At 59.3% G+C, this 16839-nt stretch overlaps 1 protein-coding gene across 11 annotated transcripts in view; it reads right to left on the bottom strand.

The window, feature by feature from the left end:
- ARHGEF10L (Rho guanine nucleotide exchange factor 10 like) overlaps positions 1-16839 on the bottom strand; it is a 156971-nt gene that overhangs the window by 35565 nt on the left and 104567 nt on the right. For all 11 annotated transcript variants that reach the window (XM_027060268.2, XM_053207853.1, XM_053207871.1 and 8 more), the window contains 4 exons: positions 9356-9477; positions 3800-3886; positions 2097-2317; positions 1267-1421 (listed from right to left, as the gene is read on the bottom strand). In XM_027060268.2, coding sequence (XP_026916069.1) covers positions 1267-1421; positions 2097-2317; positions 3800-3886; positions 9356-9477 — 585 coding nt within the window. The remainder of the gene's footprint in view (positions 1-1266; positions 1422-2096; positions 2318-3799; positions 3887-9355; positions 9478-16839) is intronic.

Genomic DNA, 16839 nt, shown 5'->3' with positions numbered 1-16839 from the left:
CCCCATGCCCAAACTGGTAAGTCAGGAACCAGGAGGCAAAGGGCCAAGGGCAGCCCCTAGTGGGGACCCAGGCGGCCAGGGCAGGGCAGGGCTCACGGGATTCAGCAGGAGCCACAGGGTACAGGTCCCCTTGGAACCCCCCGTTTAGATCTCCAAAAATCAGGGTCCACGTTTACACTCTCACACATGCAACGTCTGTCGGGGAGAGGGATTTTTTTTTTCCCTCCCTCTTCCCCCTTTAATTAAAAACTATAAATGCCTTATCAAAAGCTAATTAAAAATACCAGCACAGTGCCAAGTGGCAAAAACATAGCTCCGTGCAAATACCCGTTTATATCCTTGCAACAGGCAGTGATGACGCAGCAATTAGAGGCTCTCTCAGGAGGGAGGGGAGGGAGGAGGAGAGAGGGAGGGGGAGAGAGAGAAGAGGGAGGGAGGGGAGGGGAGGAGAGAGGAGAGGGGAGGAGAGAGGGGAGGGAAGGGAGAGGAAGGGGAAGAGAGAGAGGAAGAGGGAGGGAGGGGAGAGGAGGAGGGGGAGAGGTCTATGACTGCTGAGCTGGGGGTGGCTGCCCTCCCACCCCCAGCACATATCTTGGAACCGGGAGCCGAACGAGCCACAAGGGCACAGGGGCCACGGCCTTCTGTGTGGCTGTGCACAACCCACACCCCCTCCCGGACTCCCAGGATCTGCAGTTCCAGAGGCTTGTTGGGAGAATTCAGGTGATGCGCACAAATCAAACACTTCTCCCGTTCCTGGCGCACAGCAGCTCAGACCTGTTAGCCTTGCCCTCCGGACACCATCTGTGCCATCCGTGGCTTGATACCGTGATAGGCGTTCAAATGCTTGACTCCATTTAAGCACTCCCCGTGCCAGGCCCTGGGCTTCGCCTTCGCCGGGTTGTTTAACCCGCCGGGACCCGTGCACAGCGGGTACAGACATATGCCCATTTCACAGACGAGGAGACCCAGGTGCAAAGAGAAGCCGATCGCCAGCGGACACAGCCATCGACAGGGCAGTGAGGGGACCCCAGACCCCAGAGTCTTTGTGACCCAGAGTCCCTGCTCTTCCCAGAGCCTCCTGCTAACGGGGTGAGCTGCCTGCACGGTAGTGAGCGTCCTGTTCCCGCAGGGACCCCCGTGGAATCTCTAACTACCCCCCAGACTCCCCGATTTGTGTCTGAGCTGCCTCCTTGGCCTGCCTCCCGCGGCCGCTCGCAGGCAGTGCCCGGGGCTGCCCCCCACTGCCCCCAGCACCGCCATCCTCACCACTGGTCCGAGGGTAGGCGGCGACGGTCCCATCCTGCAAACCAGCGAACAGGTGGAAGGGGCTATGCCGCAGGCAGAGCACAGGCTGCAGGCCTGGGCTCCTGCAGGTCGCCAGGCACTGGGTACCCGTGTCCACGCTGCCGTAAACCAGGATGCTGTGGGGAGAGGCCTGAGTGACTCACGGAGCCCCCTCCCCCCACCGCCCCGCAGGCCCTCCCGCGGAGAGGGGTCTGGGGGCTCCCCAGCTCAGCCAGGCCTCCCTGCCATGGCAACAGGCCGTTGTCCCACTCTTTGGGAGCCTGCACTTGGCCGTGGGTGGTTCTTTGGAGGACGGCACGCTCCCCACCCCTGGTGCCAGGGAGAACTAGGTGGGAATCTCGAGAGGCGGCATGATCAAGGTGCCGAGAAGACTGTTTTCAGGGGGCACCTGGGGGGCTCAGTTGGTTAAGCGACCGACTTCGGCTCAGGTCGTGATCTCGCAGTTCGTGGGTTCTAGCCCTGCATCGGGCTCTGTGCTGACAGCTCGGAGCCCGGAGCCTGCTTCCGATTCTGTGTCTCCCTCTCTCTCTGCGCCTCCCCACTCACACCCTGTCTCTCTCTCTCTCTGTCTTTTTCAAAAGTAAATAAACATTTTAAAAAATTTAAAAAAGAAAAAAAAGTGTTTTCAGGACCCCACAGACCCAAGTGGGAATCCAGACATGACGCCTTCCAGCGGACTGACCCCAGGCTGTTGCGCCTCAGTTTCCCCCATGAAATGGGGCAATGATGCCGGCTTCACGGCCAAAAAGGAAATGAGGCCGTGACACGCGCCTCTGCCCCAGGCCCCTCACCTGCCATCCTGGAGCCCGAGGCAGATGGTCGGATGCACTGCAGCTGAGGGCTCAGCGGCCACGTGGCCCTCGTCTCCGCTCTCCCCCTCCTCCGGCTCGGGAATGTACTCCATGCAGAGCACAGGGGCTGCCAGCGGGAAGGACTTGACCGTGCGCGGCGAGGGCCGGTTCAAGGAGAAGATCTCTACCTGGCCCCCTGCACCTTCCTGCCCGCCCCCGACCTGTGGCAGAGACCCGGAGAGGCCGTCAGGCACAATCACCAGAGCGGGGACAGAGCTGGGCCCCCGCGCACCCAGCGACGTGCCCCAAACTTCAACTGAGGTTAGGCATCGGGAGGGGCATTCCACCCCCCTCCTGCCCCCACACGTCCTGCTGTCACTGGAGGTCATGCTTCCCCGGTTGCCATAGCAACAAGTTAGTCCAAACTAAATCAGTTAAGGAGCTAAGGTAGACTAAACACCAAGTCAGCTCTATTTCCCCATCTTTAGGGTGGATTTCAACCAACAAATAGTGAACATACATGTGCTCCTTCAAAATGTTCTTCTCTGTCTTATTTACCATTCTACTTCTGTGTCACGCACAGTAGGCACTTAATACACACTTGCTGAATGGATGGACAGATGAATAAACGGATGGAAGCAAGGGATAGAAAAGTGGGTAGATAGATGAGCAGATGGATGGATAACTGTATGGATGAGTGGGTGGATGGATGGATGATTACACGGATAAGTGGATGGATAGATGGGTGGATGAGTATATGGCTGGCTGGCTGGTTGGATAGTTAGATGGTTGGTTGGATGGATGGATGGACGGACGGATGGATGGATGATTGGCTGGATGGTTGGATGGCTGGATGGTTGGCTGCATGGTTGGTTAGTTGGATGGATGGATGGATGGATGGATGGATGGATGGGTGGATGGATGGTTGGATGGTTGGATGGATGGTTGGATGGTTGGATGATTGGTTGGATGGTTGGGTGGCTGGCTGGCTGGATGGATGGATGGATGGATGGATGGAAGGAAGGATGGAAAGATGGATGGATGGATGGATGGATGGATGGATGGATGATTGGATGAATATACCACATGCCAGAAACTGGGGAAACAGTGAGAAACAAATCACCCTCAGAGGCCACTTGGGTTGGACTCTCAAGAGTGAGCCAGTGTTCCTGCCTCAGTGCCTAGACACAGGAATAAGCAGGAACTGGAAAGTGGCCAAAAGGGTGGGGAGGTGGAACCCCAGGCAGCCTATGGGAGAGCACAGTCTGCATCACAAGGAGCGTAAGGGGACCTATTTGAATTGAGAGAGGCTTTGCCAGGAATCCCAGGGGAAAAGAGGTGGGTGGGGGTCTCTGCCAGAGATGAGCAACATCCAGCCCTGCTTCCTGACCCCCAGGGTAAAAGACCCTGACATCCAGGTACTCGGCACAGCTTTGTTCGTTTCCTTCGTGGCACATGGCCATTTGCAACAGCCACGCTCACTTCTTCGTCACTTGGTTTTCTGTCGTCCCTGGTGAAGTCGCATGTGCCAACTCTGAGCACACAGCCCAGCACAGAGGTTCCCAGGAAGACCCTCCTGGCTGAAGATGGACCTAACGGGGGCCAGCAGGCAGGCAGCACCCTCCAGCACCCCCTTCCCGGTGCCACCCTCCCTGCTTCTGTCCTACGGCCAGAATCCCTGGCTGGGTTCAGGAGTGACTTACCCAGAGGTAGCCCTGTGGAAGGGACGTGCTCACGGCCGAGAAACCCAGCAGGGGACAGCTGACAGGACTGTGGACCAGGGCCCCAAGCTGTGAAGACACACAAGGCACACACATCTGGCAGCAGGATCTCTGTCTGAACCACCACCTGTGGGGTTGTTAAGCCTGCAGATTCCCAGGCCCCATCAGGCCCCAAATGTGAATCCCTGAGGGGGATGGGGCCGGAAAAGCCCCATAGGATCTCCAGGCGGCTCCTATCCACTCACGTTTGACCAGCGCTCTTCTAGAACCTTCTGGCTAGAAGGCGCCCGAATGATGCTCTGGGCCAGCCACGGATTTCTCAGACTAAGCAACGTCCAGATAAGATTTGATGGAAACCACTGACGCCTGCCACGCCCTAATTTCACAGATGGGGAACTGAGGACACATGATTGCCCTAGGCCACGAGAAGATGAGTGCCAGGTCCCGGCCTGCGCCAGCCGCCCTCCTAGGTCTTCCTGAATCCTTCCAGAAAAGCACAGTGGAGGAGGGAAGGGGTGCTAGACATCTGGTACCGCCCCACTCAACATCAGAACCCCTTGCGGACGAGCTAGACCCGGCCAGTCCGTCTGTCCGGCCAGGGCAGCAGGGTGAGGAGATGGCCTGGCCCTGTCGTGGACGCTGCTGGAACCCGGGGCCAGCGGGAGGGGAAGGAGGCCAAGAAGGGGACAGTTCAAGGGTCCCCACCTGCAACGCGGCCACCACGGGACCTTTGCTGGGCAAGTGCTGCCCTCTGCTGGTGGTGAAGGCCCTGGCCCGCCCGGGCCCTGTTGGGATGTTCGAACAAGATGTCACATGGTTAAAGGTGAGAAAGCCCAAAGAGGTCGCCTCATCCAGTCCCCTCATTCAGAAGTCAGCACACTGAAGCACAGGGGGTGGGCATGGGAGGCACATGACTGGCTCAAGGTCACATAGCACGTTAGCAGCAGAGTCAGGGCTGGAATTCAGAGTTCCAGCTCCCTGCCCAATGCCCTTCCGGCTCTGGTTAATTCTACCCAGAGGCCAGGCCGCCCTACTGGAGGCCTGGGCAGTTGCCAGCTCCCACCTCTGCACAGCTGGGAGCTCTAGAGGCTTCCCTCGCCCTGGCCCCGGGGGCCCCGGGCCCCTCAGGCCCCTGCTCCCCAGTCGTTTTGCTTCATGGTAGGCCACACCCAGCTGAGGCCGCCCAGCATCCCCCTGCCAGACTGCTGCTCCCGTCCTCACAGACGGGCACGGGGCAACCACAGCCCAGGCTCAGACGTTTCCATGGCAACTCCAGGGGGCCCAGAAGTCAGCCAAATAGAGTCCAGGTCCAAAGTGATGGCAAAAACTCAAACGGCTCGTTGGATGGGCAAGGCCCCGGACCCAGAAGTCCCACCTGTGCCAAGAAGCCAGCTCTCCCAAACCACGGTGCCCCGCGCAGCACAGCGGAGAGCGGCTCAGGGCTGGGGAAGGAGACGGGCCATGGAGGCAGCCAGCCTGGGCTCTGGTCCCAGCTCAGCCGCTACCAGCTGGTGACCCCACAGGCCAGTTCGTCATGCTCACGGAGGCCCTGACATCTCATCAGGATGGTCGTGGGGACTGGAGAGGCAGACAAAAAAGCAGCGGCCGCTGCTGCTTACCAACAACCTCCTGTGCATCACCTTACCTCACGGGCAGGCCCAGGCCAGGAGGGGAGGGCTGGGGCAGGACTGGGAGGCAGGGGAGTCCTGGCTAACGATGGCCAGGACAGAGGCTCTCGGCCAGCACGCTGAGGCCTAAGCGCGCCTGGAACAGACCCTCTGCAGGTCGGGCCGCAGAGGGGCTATGTCCTAGAGCACCTCAGTGCAGGGGGGCACCCCCACCCCTCTCCCCGAGCCCCTGCCCCCAGGTAGGGCTGCAGCTAACGGTGGGGACACCTTTGCACTGAACCCTCCAGGGACAGGCCCCCAGCCTGGATGGGTGCCGCCGGGGTGACCCCCGCGGCCGTGACGCCTTCGGAAACCCTCCAGAACAGACACCCGTGGGGCCCTAAATGTCCTTGGATCTTTGCTTCCATCTCTTGAACTCTGCACACACGCCCCGTGACAGGCCTGCCAGTGCTCGGCATGAAGCACGCTGCCAGCCAAGGTGGCATTCCCAGCATCACTCGGCTGGAGCTCAGGCCCAGGGATGGCTGTGCCCCAATGACGTCCCCTCGAGGAAGGCCTTGGTGTGGCCCAGCCTGGGCCCCAGCCACCCACCAGCACTGAGAGGAGAAACGCTCCTTCCTTCAGCCCCCATGTCCCCGCTCCTTTGACGGGGAGAACCCCACGCACGCCCTCATCCAGCTGGCAGGACATAGCACGGACCTCATCCACGCTGGGAGGGGGCTGGGGCCAGCGAGCGTTTTCCCAGACGGCAGACTGAGTCCTGGGCTCCCAGGAGGCCAGCCGCAGAGCCCGAATCCTGGAGAGAGGCGGCGGGCCAGGAGGCCCAGACAGCGGCCAACAGGCTCACATCTGTTGCCACGCTGGTTGGACAAGGCCCTGGCGCTCCGGGCCCCTAATTCATCTGGCCGCCTGCACAGAGCTGATGGGGCGCATCTGCCCGGTCCGGGGTGGGAGGCAGGTGCAGGCGGAGCGGGAGTGGTGTCTCGGGACCCAGCAGATGGGCACACGCAGGTTCTGGTATGTCCCTCAGGAGCTCCACAGGCTCGCCGCCCCCGGAGATTCACTGGGGGTTCTCTTCGCTCCCACAGGGGGCTCCTCAGGAGGTGGCAGGTGGGGGGCTTGGAGGGGGCTAAGGATGCTCCCCAGCCTACACACCCCCAGGCCCTGAGGGCTCCACATAAGGAATATAAGGCGGATGATGGCTTCCCAGACAGGTAGGGGTTTCTTTCAGGGGGGCCCTGGGAGCCGCAGCTTGTCCCAGACTTTACTACCCATGAATAGCCTGAGCCCTGGCAGTTGGGGAAAGGGGAAGGGGGGTTGGAAGTCACCCCAGATCAGCATTCTCTGGAGTCCTAGGACCAGATGAGCCACGGGCAGGGTGGACCCTGAACAGCCTGCACTCCATGGACTCTGCCCTTCTACCCCACCCCTGCCTGGCCCGAAAGGTACGTGAGAACGCCCGCCATGCTGGGAAAGAGCTCACAAGACTCAGCAGGGCCTCCCCGTGAATCAATAAATCATCAATCAATCAATAAAGGCCTACAAAGGCTGACTTCCCCAAGCCCTATAGAAATGAACAGCATCTGTCCTTCCCCCCCGCCCCCTGCCAGAAATGTTTGGTGGGGGGACCAACGCCAGGGAAAACGTCAGCCAAGGCCGTGAGAGGCAGGAAAAGCAGGATGGGGCACGAGTCAAGAAAACTCTCCTTCCCCAGTGGGCGTGGGCAAGCCCTGCCTCTGAGGGCAGCCGGGGGGACCAGAGTTAGCCGTGGAGAAGAGCCTCGAACAGAGCCGGGCACAGATGCCTCGCCAAAGGGCTTGCCACCATATTGTCACTGCCGCTGCCCCCCCAGCAGCGCTGGGAAGCTCACCCGTCTCTCTCACTGCGCCCCTAAATCAGGCTGTGGCACGGGGAACGCACCCCCATCTCCCGACACCACTTGCGGGTACACAAGCCCAAGACCCGTCACGTCCCTCCTGCCCCCCCGGCCGCCCTCTAAACCCTCATCAGATCAGCCAGCCCTACGCCGGCACACTCCCCAAATGTGTCCCCGTGTCCCCTGCCCACTGCCTCCTCTGGGACCAGGACAAGACGGAGGAGAGTGGGGCCGACACACTCCCACGTCGAAGGGAATATTATATATAACACAGTTTTGGGCAATAAAAAGTAATGCCAAAAAACCCACGGTGAACAATCAGTGAGCCTGAAATAAAGACAGCAACGGTCTCTGCCCTGGCATGACTGTGCCTCACCCTAATCCCCGCCTGTCACTCACCCAATAAATGCAGCCAAGCCAAGGTCACAATTTGCTGATTTGCCTTTGTAAGTATTACCTTGAGAATTAGGATCAGGTGAGTTCTCGCTCCCCTTGCCCTAGTCTGGCCCTACCTCCACCTGTACCATGTCCTGCCACAGCTTGGCGGGACAACCCCCTCACCCCCGGCCGCCAAGGTCCATATCGGTCTGTCTCTTGCCCCCTTCAGGAGCCACAGTTCACAACAGCCAGAGGAACCAGACGACCTTTCCAAAATGTACATCAGATCGTGCCACTCCCGTGTGGAGCCATCCTTGGGGTTTCACTGTCCTGAGAACAAAACCCAAACCCGACGAGCCGGGGAAGCTGGCTGGCCCACTGTGCCCACATCAGACTTCACCGCCGGCCTCTCTGCCCGGCTCCCCGAGCTGCAGCTGCCCAGACTGTTCCTCTGGGCTGCCCTGTCTGTTTGGAATATCCTTCCCCTGGGCCCTCAAGGGACTGCAGTCTGCTTGCCGTTCAGGTCTCAGTTTAAAAGCCACCTCCTCCGTGAGACCCTCCCTGCCCCCTCGTCGTGGGGCCCCACCTCTGTATCCATCACAGCTGACTTATTTTCTCTATGACACACATCACTCTACTGCATTTCCCTGTGTTAGCTGGGGTGCCGCTGTCTGTCTCCAGGTTAAAAGCCACAGGAGGGTGGGGCCCTTGTATGTCTTGGTCACCACCATAAACCCAGCGTCCAGCACAGGGCCTGGCACACAGTAGGTGCTCAAAAATTATGTACAGAACAGACAAAAGAATGAGTGAATGAGTGAATGAATGAACGGACATCTCAAGGGCATGTATGCTTCGTGCCCCAGTCTACACCCCAATGAGCTTGTCTCTTGGGGCTTATGTATCTGGGCCGAGGTCCCAAGCCTGCTCCCGCTCCCCAAAGCTCACATGACCCCCTCACCCAGGGAGGAGGACAGGCAGGGATCACTCCAGATGGAGGGGCCAGGACATCGGGGACGGAAGCCAGTGGAGCAAGCGTCCCGGTGGTTAAGAACACAGGGGCTGGAATCAGGCGACGTGAGGTTCCAATTCCTGGACCCATCACTACTGGCTGTGTTTTTAGAACTCATGCCGCCTATCTGTGCCTTAGTTTCCTAACCCATGAAACTAATCTAGAAACATCTATGCATGGGGTTCTTACAAATATTAAAACAAGAGAGTGGTGGCAAACCGGGGGGGGGGGGGGGGCGGAATACAGTAGGTGCTTGACAAATGTAGGCGTGGCGGCTGCAGCCAGAGACCAGCTCCCGGCTGGCGGCCTCATAAAGGGTCCAACCCACAGTCTGGCAGAGTCCCTTGGGCATATTCCGGCCTATCTTCTTAGCTGGAGTCGCACCATCAACTGATGAGATCACTGCTATTTGTTAGCTCAAAACCATGGAATTTTTCCATTCACTTGACCCACAGAAGGTGTCTATCCTCTTTGGTGGGAAAGCAGGCTCCTAGAGCAACAAAAGGTCTTGACCAACTCCGTCAGCGAGAGGTGGGGAAGCCGGGACTGCAGCCGGGCCCTCTCCAGCGGTGGGCACACCCTGGAAACTCTGGTTCCCCCAGGAGCCACCTTCGTGGTGGGCTCGGCGAGATCCATTCCACACTCACCTGCAGGCTGAGGCCCCGGGGGGAGAAGGCAGGAATGCAGCAGGCCAGGATGGGGCACCAGAACGGGGCTCTGCTTTTCTTGTCCTCGTCCGGACACAGCCAGCCCGGCTGGTTCTCCTCCCCTACAGCAAGAGGAAGGAGGTGGGTCAAGCCGGTCAGAGCCCCGCAAAGCCCAGGGGGCCACCCCCAGCCCCACGCCTGCCCAGCCAAGAGGAAAGGTGACCTCACTCCATGGTCATGGCTGTGGGTCCCGAACAGCGAGTTGGGGAACCTAAGGCTTGGGTCCTGGAGACGAGAAAGGGTTTCAAAAAGCATGTGACACTGAGCACAGTCCCCAGGCCCTGCTGCCTTCACTGAGAGCTTCCGGACATGCTTCTAGAGGTGGGAGATGGCCCCCCAAACAGGCTGAAAGATGATGCAGCCATGCCGCTCTCCACCTGACTCTGAGGATGACGGTCAAGAGGATGACTCCCTCCTGCTCCCTTCAAGACCTACCCTGAGTCCCAGGTGGTCATCTGCCTCCAAGTCCCCAGGCTGGCTGGACACTGAGGCCCCGACCCTGGACTCACATCCGGACACCACTGCACTCACATCTGCCAAACTACACCCTGACACGTCTCCTCCCCATGGGTCAGGGCTCCCTCACACGGCACCACCTCCAAGAAGTCCTCCCTGACCACCCTGCCTACGATGGCCCCCTCTCTCGGAAACCGGTTCTAAAGACCACATCTTATCTCCCGCATCGCCTCACCTCAATCTAAAATCATTTTGTCTGTTTCCTGGTTTATGGTCTGTCTCCTTAGGTCTCTGGAATGTGACCTCGAGGCAGCAAGACCTGGTCTGTCTTGTTTGCCACGGTCTCCCTGGCACCCAGCGTGCTGGAATGCTCCGCGAGCACGGACGGATGGGGTGAATGAAAAGCGGGGGCGGCGGGGGGGGGGAGGCGTGAGCGAGCAGGTGGAACTCTCCCTGCACAGGAGCCCAGCCTTCTTTGCACCCCACGTGGGGACAGCAGGGGCACGGTGCTACAGACACGTTCCCAGGCCTCGCTTTCACAACAATCGAGCACAATCAGGATCACGATGTTCGCTTTAAGGGCAACGACGCCGAGACCGACCCTTGAGGATTAGGTAACGGGCTAGGTCACGTGCATGGCCTGGTGGCAGAGTCCAGGTGGGGACCTGGGTCTGTCCGACACAAATGCCATCTCCCAGCAACCAGCCCCCCGCTGAGGCCCATGGGTATCACCGACCCTGGACAGCCAGCAGGTAGCTCTGCCCTGGAAAGGGAGAGCCAGAGGCACAGGACAGGGTGCCCCAGGGGACAGGGGCCACTGAATGCAACGCCAGCAGGCTGAGCTTCGGGCCTGGGAGGAGAGGTCCTCCGCAGAAGGGTTGTGACGGCGGCCATCCCCACCCACGAGTCCACTCAGTGGCAAGGAGGAAGCTGGAACCCGGGCCCACTCTAGACCAGCCAAGCAAGGGTCAGCTCAGCCCCACAGGGCCCACCAGCCAGACGGGCTTCCCGTGCTCACTACTGTCCCCTACAGTCGTTCCCCCCAGACAGCCAGAGCCATCCCACTGAGCTTCCACTGGACCTCGCCATTCCCGCATCCATCGAGTCCCATCCACTTGGAGTAAAATCCAACCCTTCCAGAACTGTGAGGACACTCCTTCCCTCCCAGCCTCCTCCCTCGGTCACAGGCTCCACTGCCCTGGGCTCTCCTCAGCAACTTAGGCCCAGGATGTTCCCTCCACCTAGAAAGCTGTCCTCTGCCCTCCAGGCCTGGCTCCTCGCCTCCTGTCACCTTCTGGGAGCAGCCCTAAGTGACCATCACTGTCCCCTGCCCCTCCATCACCTGCCATCTCAGCCCCTGGTCTGTCGTGGCCCTTAACACAGTTTCTGGTGCTTTTACTGACTTGCCTCTTTTTTCCTCTGTGTGCATAAATGTGTGTGCATGCGTGTGTGCACATGTGTGTGCATGTGTGTGTGCACAAGTCTGTGTGCATGTGTGTGTACCTCCATAAGTGTGGGTGTAAGTGCGTGTGTGCATGCGTGTGTATCTACATAAGTGTGTGCGTGGGAGTGTGTGTGGGAGTGTGTGTGTGCATGCATGTGTGTGCATGAGTGTGTGCCAAGTCTGTGCATGCGTGTGTACCTCCGTAGGTGTGGGTGTGCGTGCATGTGTGCATGTGTGAGTGTACCTACATAAGTGAGTGTGCGGAAGTGTGTACAGGAGTGTGTGTGTGCATGAGTGTGTGTGCGCGGGAGTGTGTGTGCGCGAGCATGTGCATGAGTGTGTGTGGGAGTGTGTGTGTGCATGAGTGTGTGCACAAGTCTGTGCATGCGTGTGTACCTGCGTTAGGTGTAGGTGTTGGTGTGCGTGCGCGTGTGCATGCACGTGTGTGCGTTGAGTGTGTGCCTACATAAGTGTGTGTGAGTGGGTGTGCGTGCATGAGTGTGTGCGTGTTTGTGCGCATGTGTGCCCACGGGCTCCCCGACTACGCCTGTGTTCTGTGTGAGGTATGTCGGTCATACCTCAATAAAATGGCTTTTAAAAATGCCACTGCCACCACAGAAAGGTGGCGTCTCCGTGTGGGTCACGGCAAGAGCAGCTGGGACGAGGTGGCAGGAAGCGATGCTCGTCCAAGACATCCGTAAATGTCGGGCATCACCACGTGCGCAACCTGCTTCGCCAGAGGCGCCAGCCCTCCGCCCCACTGGCTCCTGGAGGCAGAGTCCAACGAAGCCGGATCCCGTCACTGAGGAGACGAGGCCACCACGGAAAGGCCAACTACGGCATGGCCCAGGCACCCTCACAACAATGCCGACGTGCCCCACACGGCACGGATTACAAGGCTCTGCCCCGCATGAGGCTTCGTTTCGTCCTTGGGGCCGCCGGGAGTGGTCGGTGATCGCGTCCCCCTCCTACCCCGGAGGGGAGCGGAGGCCAGGAGGAGAAGCCCAACGCTGGGCCCAGGAGGCAGGGGACCGACCAGCGGGGGCACCCTGCCTGGGCCTGCAGCACGGGGTGTGACAGCCCAGACGGCCCGCCCTACGGGGCAGCCGCCTCCACCTCGGCAGGGGACATCACCACACGGCGTCCTGGACAAGCCCCCAGGCGGCGACAAACGAAGATAGATGGGACTCGAGTCCGCTCTGCTCTCAGGGAGCTTAGGGTCACGCAGCCCCCCGCCCAGGCCCCACGAGAGCCCTGCAGGCCACTCAAACCGACCGCCCTCCCCCCCCCCCCCCGGGGGCTCCAGCTCCTTCCGGGAGCCCAGCCTGTGAACATCAACCCTTCCCCCCACGCCCACGGCCCACCGAGTCCCGGCAATTTATTATTATATATTTTTTTAATGATCTGACCTTCTCCTTCCAGATGGTGCCTTCCCTGCCTGCGATCGCGAACGTTAAAAGAAAATGGAGTTGTTGCTCCCCATCTGCCACTGCCATTGTTCCTGTCACAAAACCAGAGCGGCTGAGACCAAATTAGAAGGCTGTTGCGGTCGAAAATTGAGAGCCCGCTCGGGATAAGTGACATTAAGAACTGGCAGCATCGGCAAGGCCTCGAGTTCCAACTGACATTAAGTGGGGGCTTATTTAGAGCCCAGCTCTGTTTGTCGGCACCCACCGAACACGAGAGCACCCCAGGGGGCAGCGGGGGGGGGAGCTCCGGGGCTGGAGGCCACGTCCCTTTCCACTCCCCCCACCTCACAACCCCACCCGCGGCTGGAGGCCGACTCTGCCAGGAAGCCCCTGGCAGATCCCCCAGCCGCCTCCAGCTCGCTGTGCGACACAGAGCAGACACTTAACCTCTCTGAGTCTGTGGCCTCATCTGGAGGATGGGGGAAATGCCTCCAGCCATTCAGTGTCATCGTGAGCACTGGGAAGAAAAGATTTGATGCCTGGCATGTGCGAGGCCCGCAGGAAATGAAGCTCACGGAGATCACCGTCCCTGAGGGGAGGAGTCTAAGGGTATGCTCGAGGGCGGCCACCCCGACTCCACCATGCTGAGCCCCCGGCCCCGCCCTGCTCCTCTACCCCAACCTGCCCCCAAAGCCTTCCTGCGCTCATTCCCGGGGGACAGGCCGGACCACCCTTCTCTACCTTCCAAATCCGAGGCTGCCCTCGAGGCCCTCTCATGCCCCCGGTGCCACGGAGATGCCGCTGGCCACAGTCACGGACGTGGGGGGCCGGTGGGACCTCGGCACTCCTCTTTTCCCAATACCCATCGTGGAGACGGAGAGACACTGGTGCCCCGAGAGGCCAGGTGAATGGCCGTGGTCGGCCAGCTGGGCTAATACCCCTCCAGAGGGCAGACCTGAGGGCTGGGGCAGGTCCCGGCGCCCGCCTCTGCACTGGTTGAGGGTTAGTGGAGATGAGAGTTCAGCACGTGGCCTGGGCCACACTCAGGATCCTTCACTGGCTCGCAGTCAGGTGGAACAGAGGCCGGGTAGAAACCAGATCAGGATGCTGTCCAGCTCTCACTGCCACGAGGAACAGCCACCCGTTCCATCCAGAGTTTAAGTTCCACACACCTGGCCCTGGTGTTCTGGAAATGTGGCCCGTTCTTCCACCTGCCTGCTTCTCTCCCCATCACTCATCAGCTCTGGTCACCACAGGACCTTTGCACTTGCTCTTCTGAAGCCTAGACTGCTTCGGCTTCGGATGTCACCTCCTCAGAGGCCCTCCCTGACGGCAGCCCTGGCCCCCAGGCTCGGTGACCGTCATGCCACCCAGCTGTGTCCCCTAAACAGCACCGTCTCCCCCTGTTGATTTGCCCCTCGAGTAATATCTGTCTGCCCCTCATAAATTATAGGTTCTGTCCGTGAGGACAAGGGCTGGAAAATTAACCAACTCAGACACAGCGAGGAGTGGGGGCCCAGGCCGTGCCTTCGAGGATGTGTCCCTGAGAACCTGGGGGCAGCCGGCAGCCTGCCCAGCCCAGGTCCTCTGGGAAGGGGAGAATAAGGACTGTGGTAGGAGAGGCCCCAGGGGTCTGTGGGGTGGAAAAGCCAGGAATACAGCACTTGGAGGGCTTCAGGTGAGGGGACATGGGAAGGTGGAACCAGAAGCCCACAGCCACGCCTCTCCCTCCTCTGGGGGAAAGAGGTCCCAGCTCTTTTTTGGAGACTTTATGAGTAGGAAACTAATTGGCAGAGGGTGGGAAGGTGTCCCACCCCCGTTCTGTGCTGAATTGTATGCGACCTCAACCTGGTCACTTCCCCATCTAGGCGACGCGGGTCCCCCCCCCAGCCCCCGTCCTCAGAGTTTCTTCCACGTGCCAGGTGCTGGCCTCCCCGAATAGGCACAAGAGCCCCGTGGGGGCACTGGCTTTATCCCCCCTTTCTGGTGGAGACAGGCCTCTGAAGGCTCAATCATCGGCCCAGGATCGCAGAGCTGGTAAAGGGACAGAACTGGGAAATGAAAGCCAGGCAGCCCGGATCCATTTCACAAGGCCCAAAGATCCCAAAATGTCAGAGGGGACAGGACCACGGGAGCTCTAGTCCAAGTTACCAGGAGGGAGCCTGCCTTTCCCCAGAGCGCACGGCACAGTGGGGGCCCCAGTGGGATGTGAAACAGGTCCCCAGATGCCCCGGGGCACCCTGGCCTTTCCTCCCAAGGGGCAGAACTGACCCCCCCCCCGCCCACGCTGAATCCCAGGCACCCCCATTCCAGTCCTCTCCTTTCTCAACGTGGTAGTCAGGAAAAGAGGATGACGGGGGGGGGGGGGGGGAATTAAAGGAATCACATCCTTTGTGAATAAATGTTTTTAACATATTCTATTACTAACAGGCTCGTATTATCCCCCACCCCACCCAACCAGGCACTGCAGATAAAAAAAAAAAACAAAAAAACTGGTAAAATAAAAGGAACAAATTATTCAAGCCCCAGGGGAACCCAGGCTTTCAAACAAGATTTCAAATGACTCTCCTTCCATTAAAACTTTTGCTGCAGTGAAACCGCGTAGAGATAAAGCGGCTGAGCGTCACAGGCAGCCGAGAAAGGAGAGGCTCACCCCGTTCAGCCCGTCTCCCTCCAACGCCAAAGCCCAAGCCCCACTCAGCAAAGCAGCAGGAGACTGACCCGCCTTTAGAGCAGGTGTAAAATCGGCTCAGGCGCGCCCGAGACCAAAATGCTCCCAAAGTGCTCCGCGGGCCTGCAGGGGAGTCACGTCAGCCTTCCTGGGGCGAGCGTTCCCACAGCGGGGCTGGCTCTGCTTGAAATCCTCTCTCCTCCCTCCGCAGCCCTCCTGGTCACCCAGAAACATCCAGCGGAGGCCTGTGCCGCATCAGCAACAGATCCAAGAAGGGACTGGCTCCCCCAACGCAACCATCTCCTCCCCATTCCCTCCCGCCTCCACATGCCCTCTGGGCCCAGCAGGCAGAGTGATCCACTCAAGCGGAACCCAGTTCAGGGGGCTGTCCAGCTCTCACTGCCATGAGGAACGGCGCCCGTCCCATCCAGAGTTTAAGTTCCACGCACCTGGCCCTGGTGTTCTGGAAATGCGGCCCGTTCTTCCACCTGCCTGCTTCTCTCCCCATCACTCATCAGCTCTGGTCACCACAGGACCTTTGCACTTGCTCTTCTGAAGCCTAGACTGCTTCGGCTTCGGATGTCGCCTCCTCAGAGGCCCTCCCTGACGGCAGCCCTGGCGCCCAGGCTCGGTGACCGTCATGCCGCCCAGCTGTGTCCCCTAAACAGCACCGCCTCCCCCTGTTGATTTGCCCCTCGTGTAATATCTGTCTGCCCCTCATAAATTATAGTTTCCTTGACAGCAGAGATCTTTCAGTTTTCGTCACCGCTCTTTCCCCCCAGGCCTAAACTCACAGTAAAGACTCACTCAAGATTTTTGAATTGATGAAAGCCAGTGACAAAGGTCCTAACCTCTTCCCAGAAATGTTTCAAAGCCTGGAAAGAGATCACTAGAAACGACAACCGACAATGAAAAAGCAAACAACAACAACAAAAATGTCCCTGCTACCGGCCGGAGGCAGCAAATAGGAAGGCTAGTGCGTCACAGGATATGGCAGTGCTGAATGACAAGGACCCAGGCCTTTTGTCAATTCAAAACGAGGACAAAGAAAGTAATGACAACTTAACAGATGTGTTTGGCAGACAGAAACTCTCCAACGTGAGAAGGCAGAGAGACAACGGTCCAGACTGGGCTCTGGGGGCCGAGGGCCCAGGGTCTGAACCCCAGCTCGGCCCCTTCCTTCTAGGTGAGCTCGGGCAAGTCACTGGCCCTCTCTGGGCCTCAGAACCCTCTCCGGTAAAAGGGGGATCACGACAGACTTGCCTCCTAGGGTCATCGTCAGTGTGAAATGAAAGAGATGTGTGTAAAATGCACAGAAAAATGCCCCAGAGGAAACGCTGTCCACACAAGTCTGGTATTTACCTACGTGATTATCGCAGGGGGAGTAGGAGAAAGAGATCACAAGGAGGTCCTGCTTGAGAATCAGTAATCTCACCCGCACCGT

Source organism: Acinonyx jubatus, chromosome C1 (assembly GCF_027475565.1).
Source record: "Acinonyx jubatus isolate Ajub_Pintada_27869175 chromosome C1, VMU_Ajub_asm_v1.0, whole genome shotgun sequence".
Lineage (NCBI taxonomy): Eukaryota > Metazoa > Chordata > Mammalia > Carnivora > Felidae > Acinonyx > Acinonyx jubatus.
The sequence above is the reverse complement of the archived record's forward strand: the minus strand, read 5'-3'. Positions and strand labels throughout refer to the sequence as shown.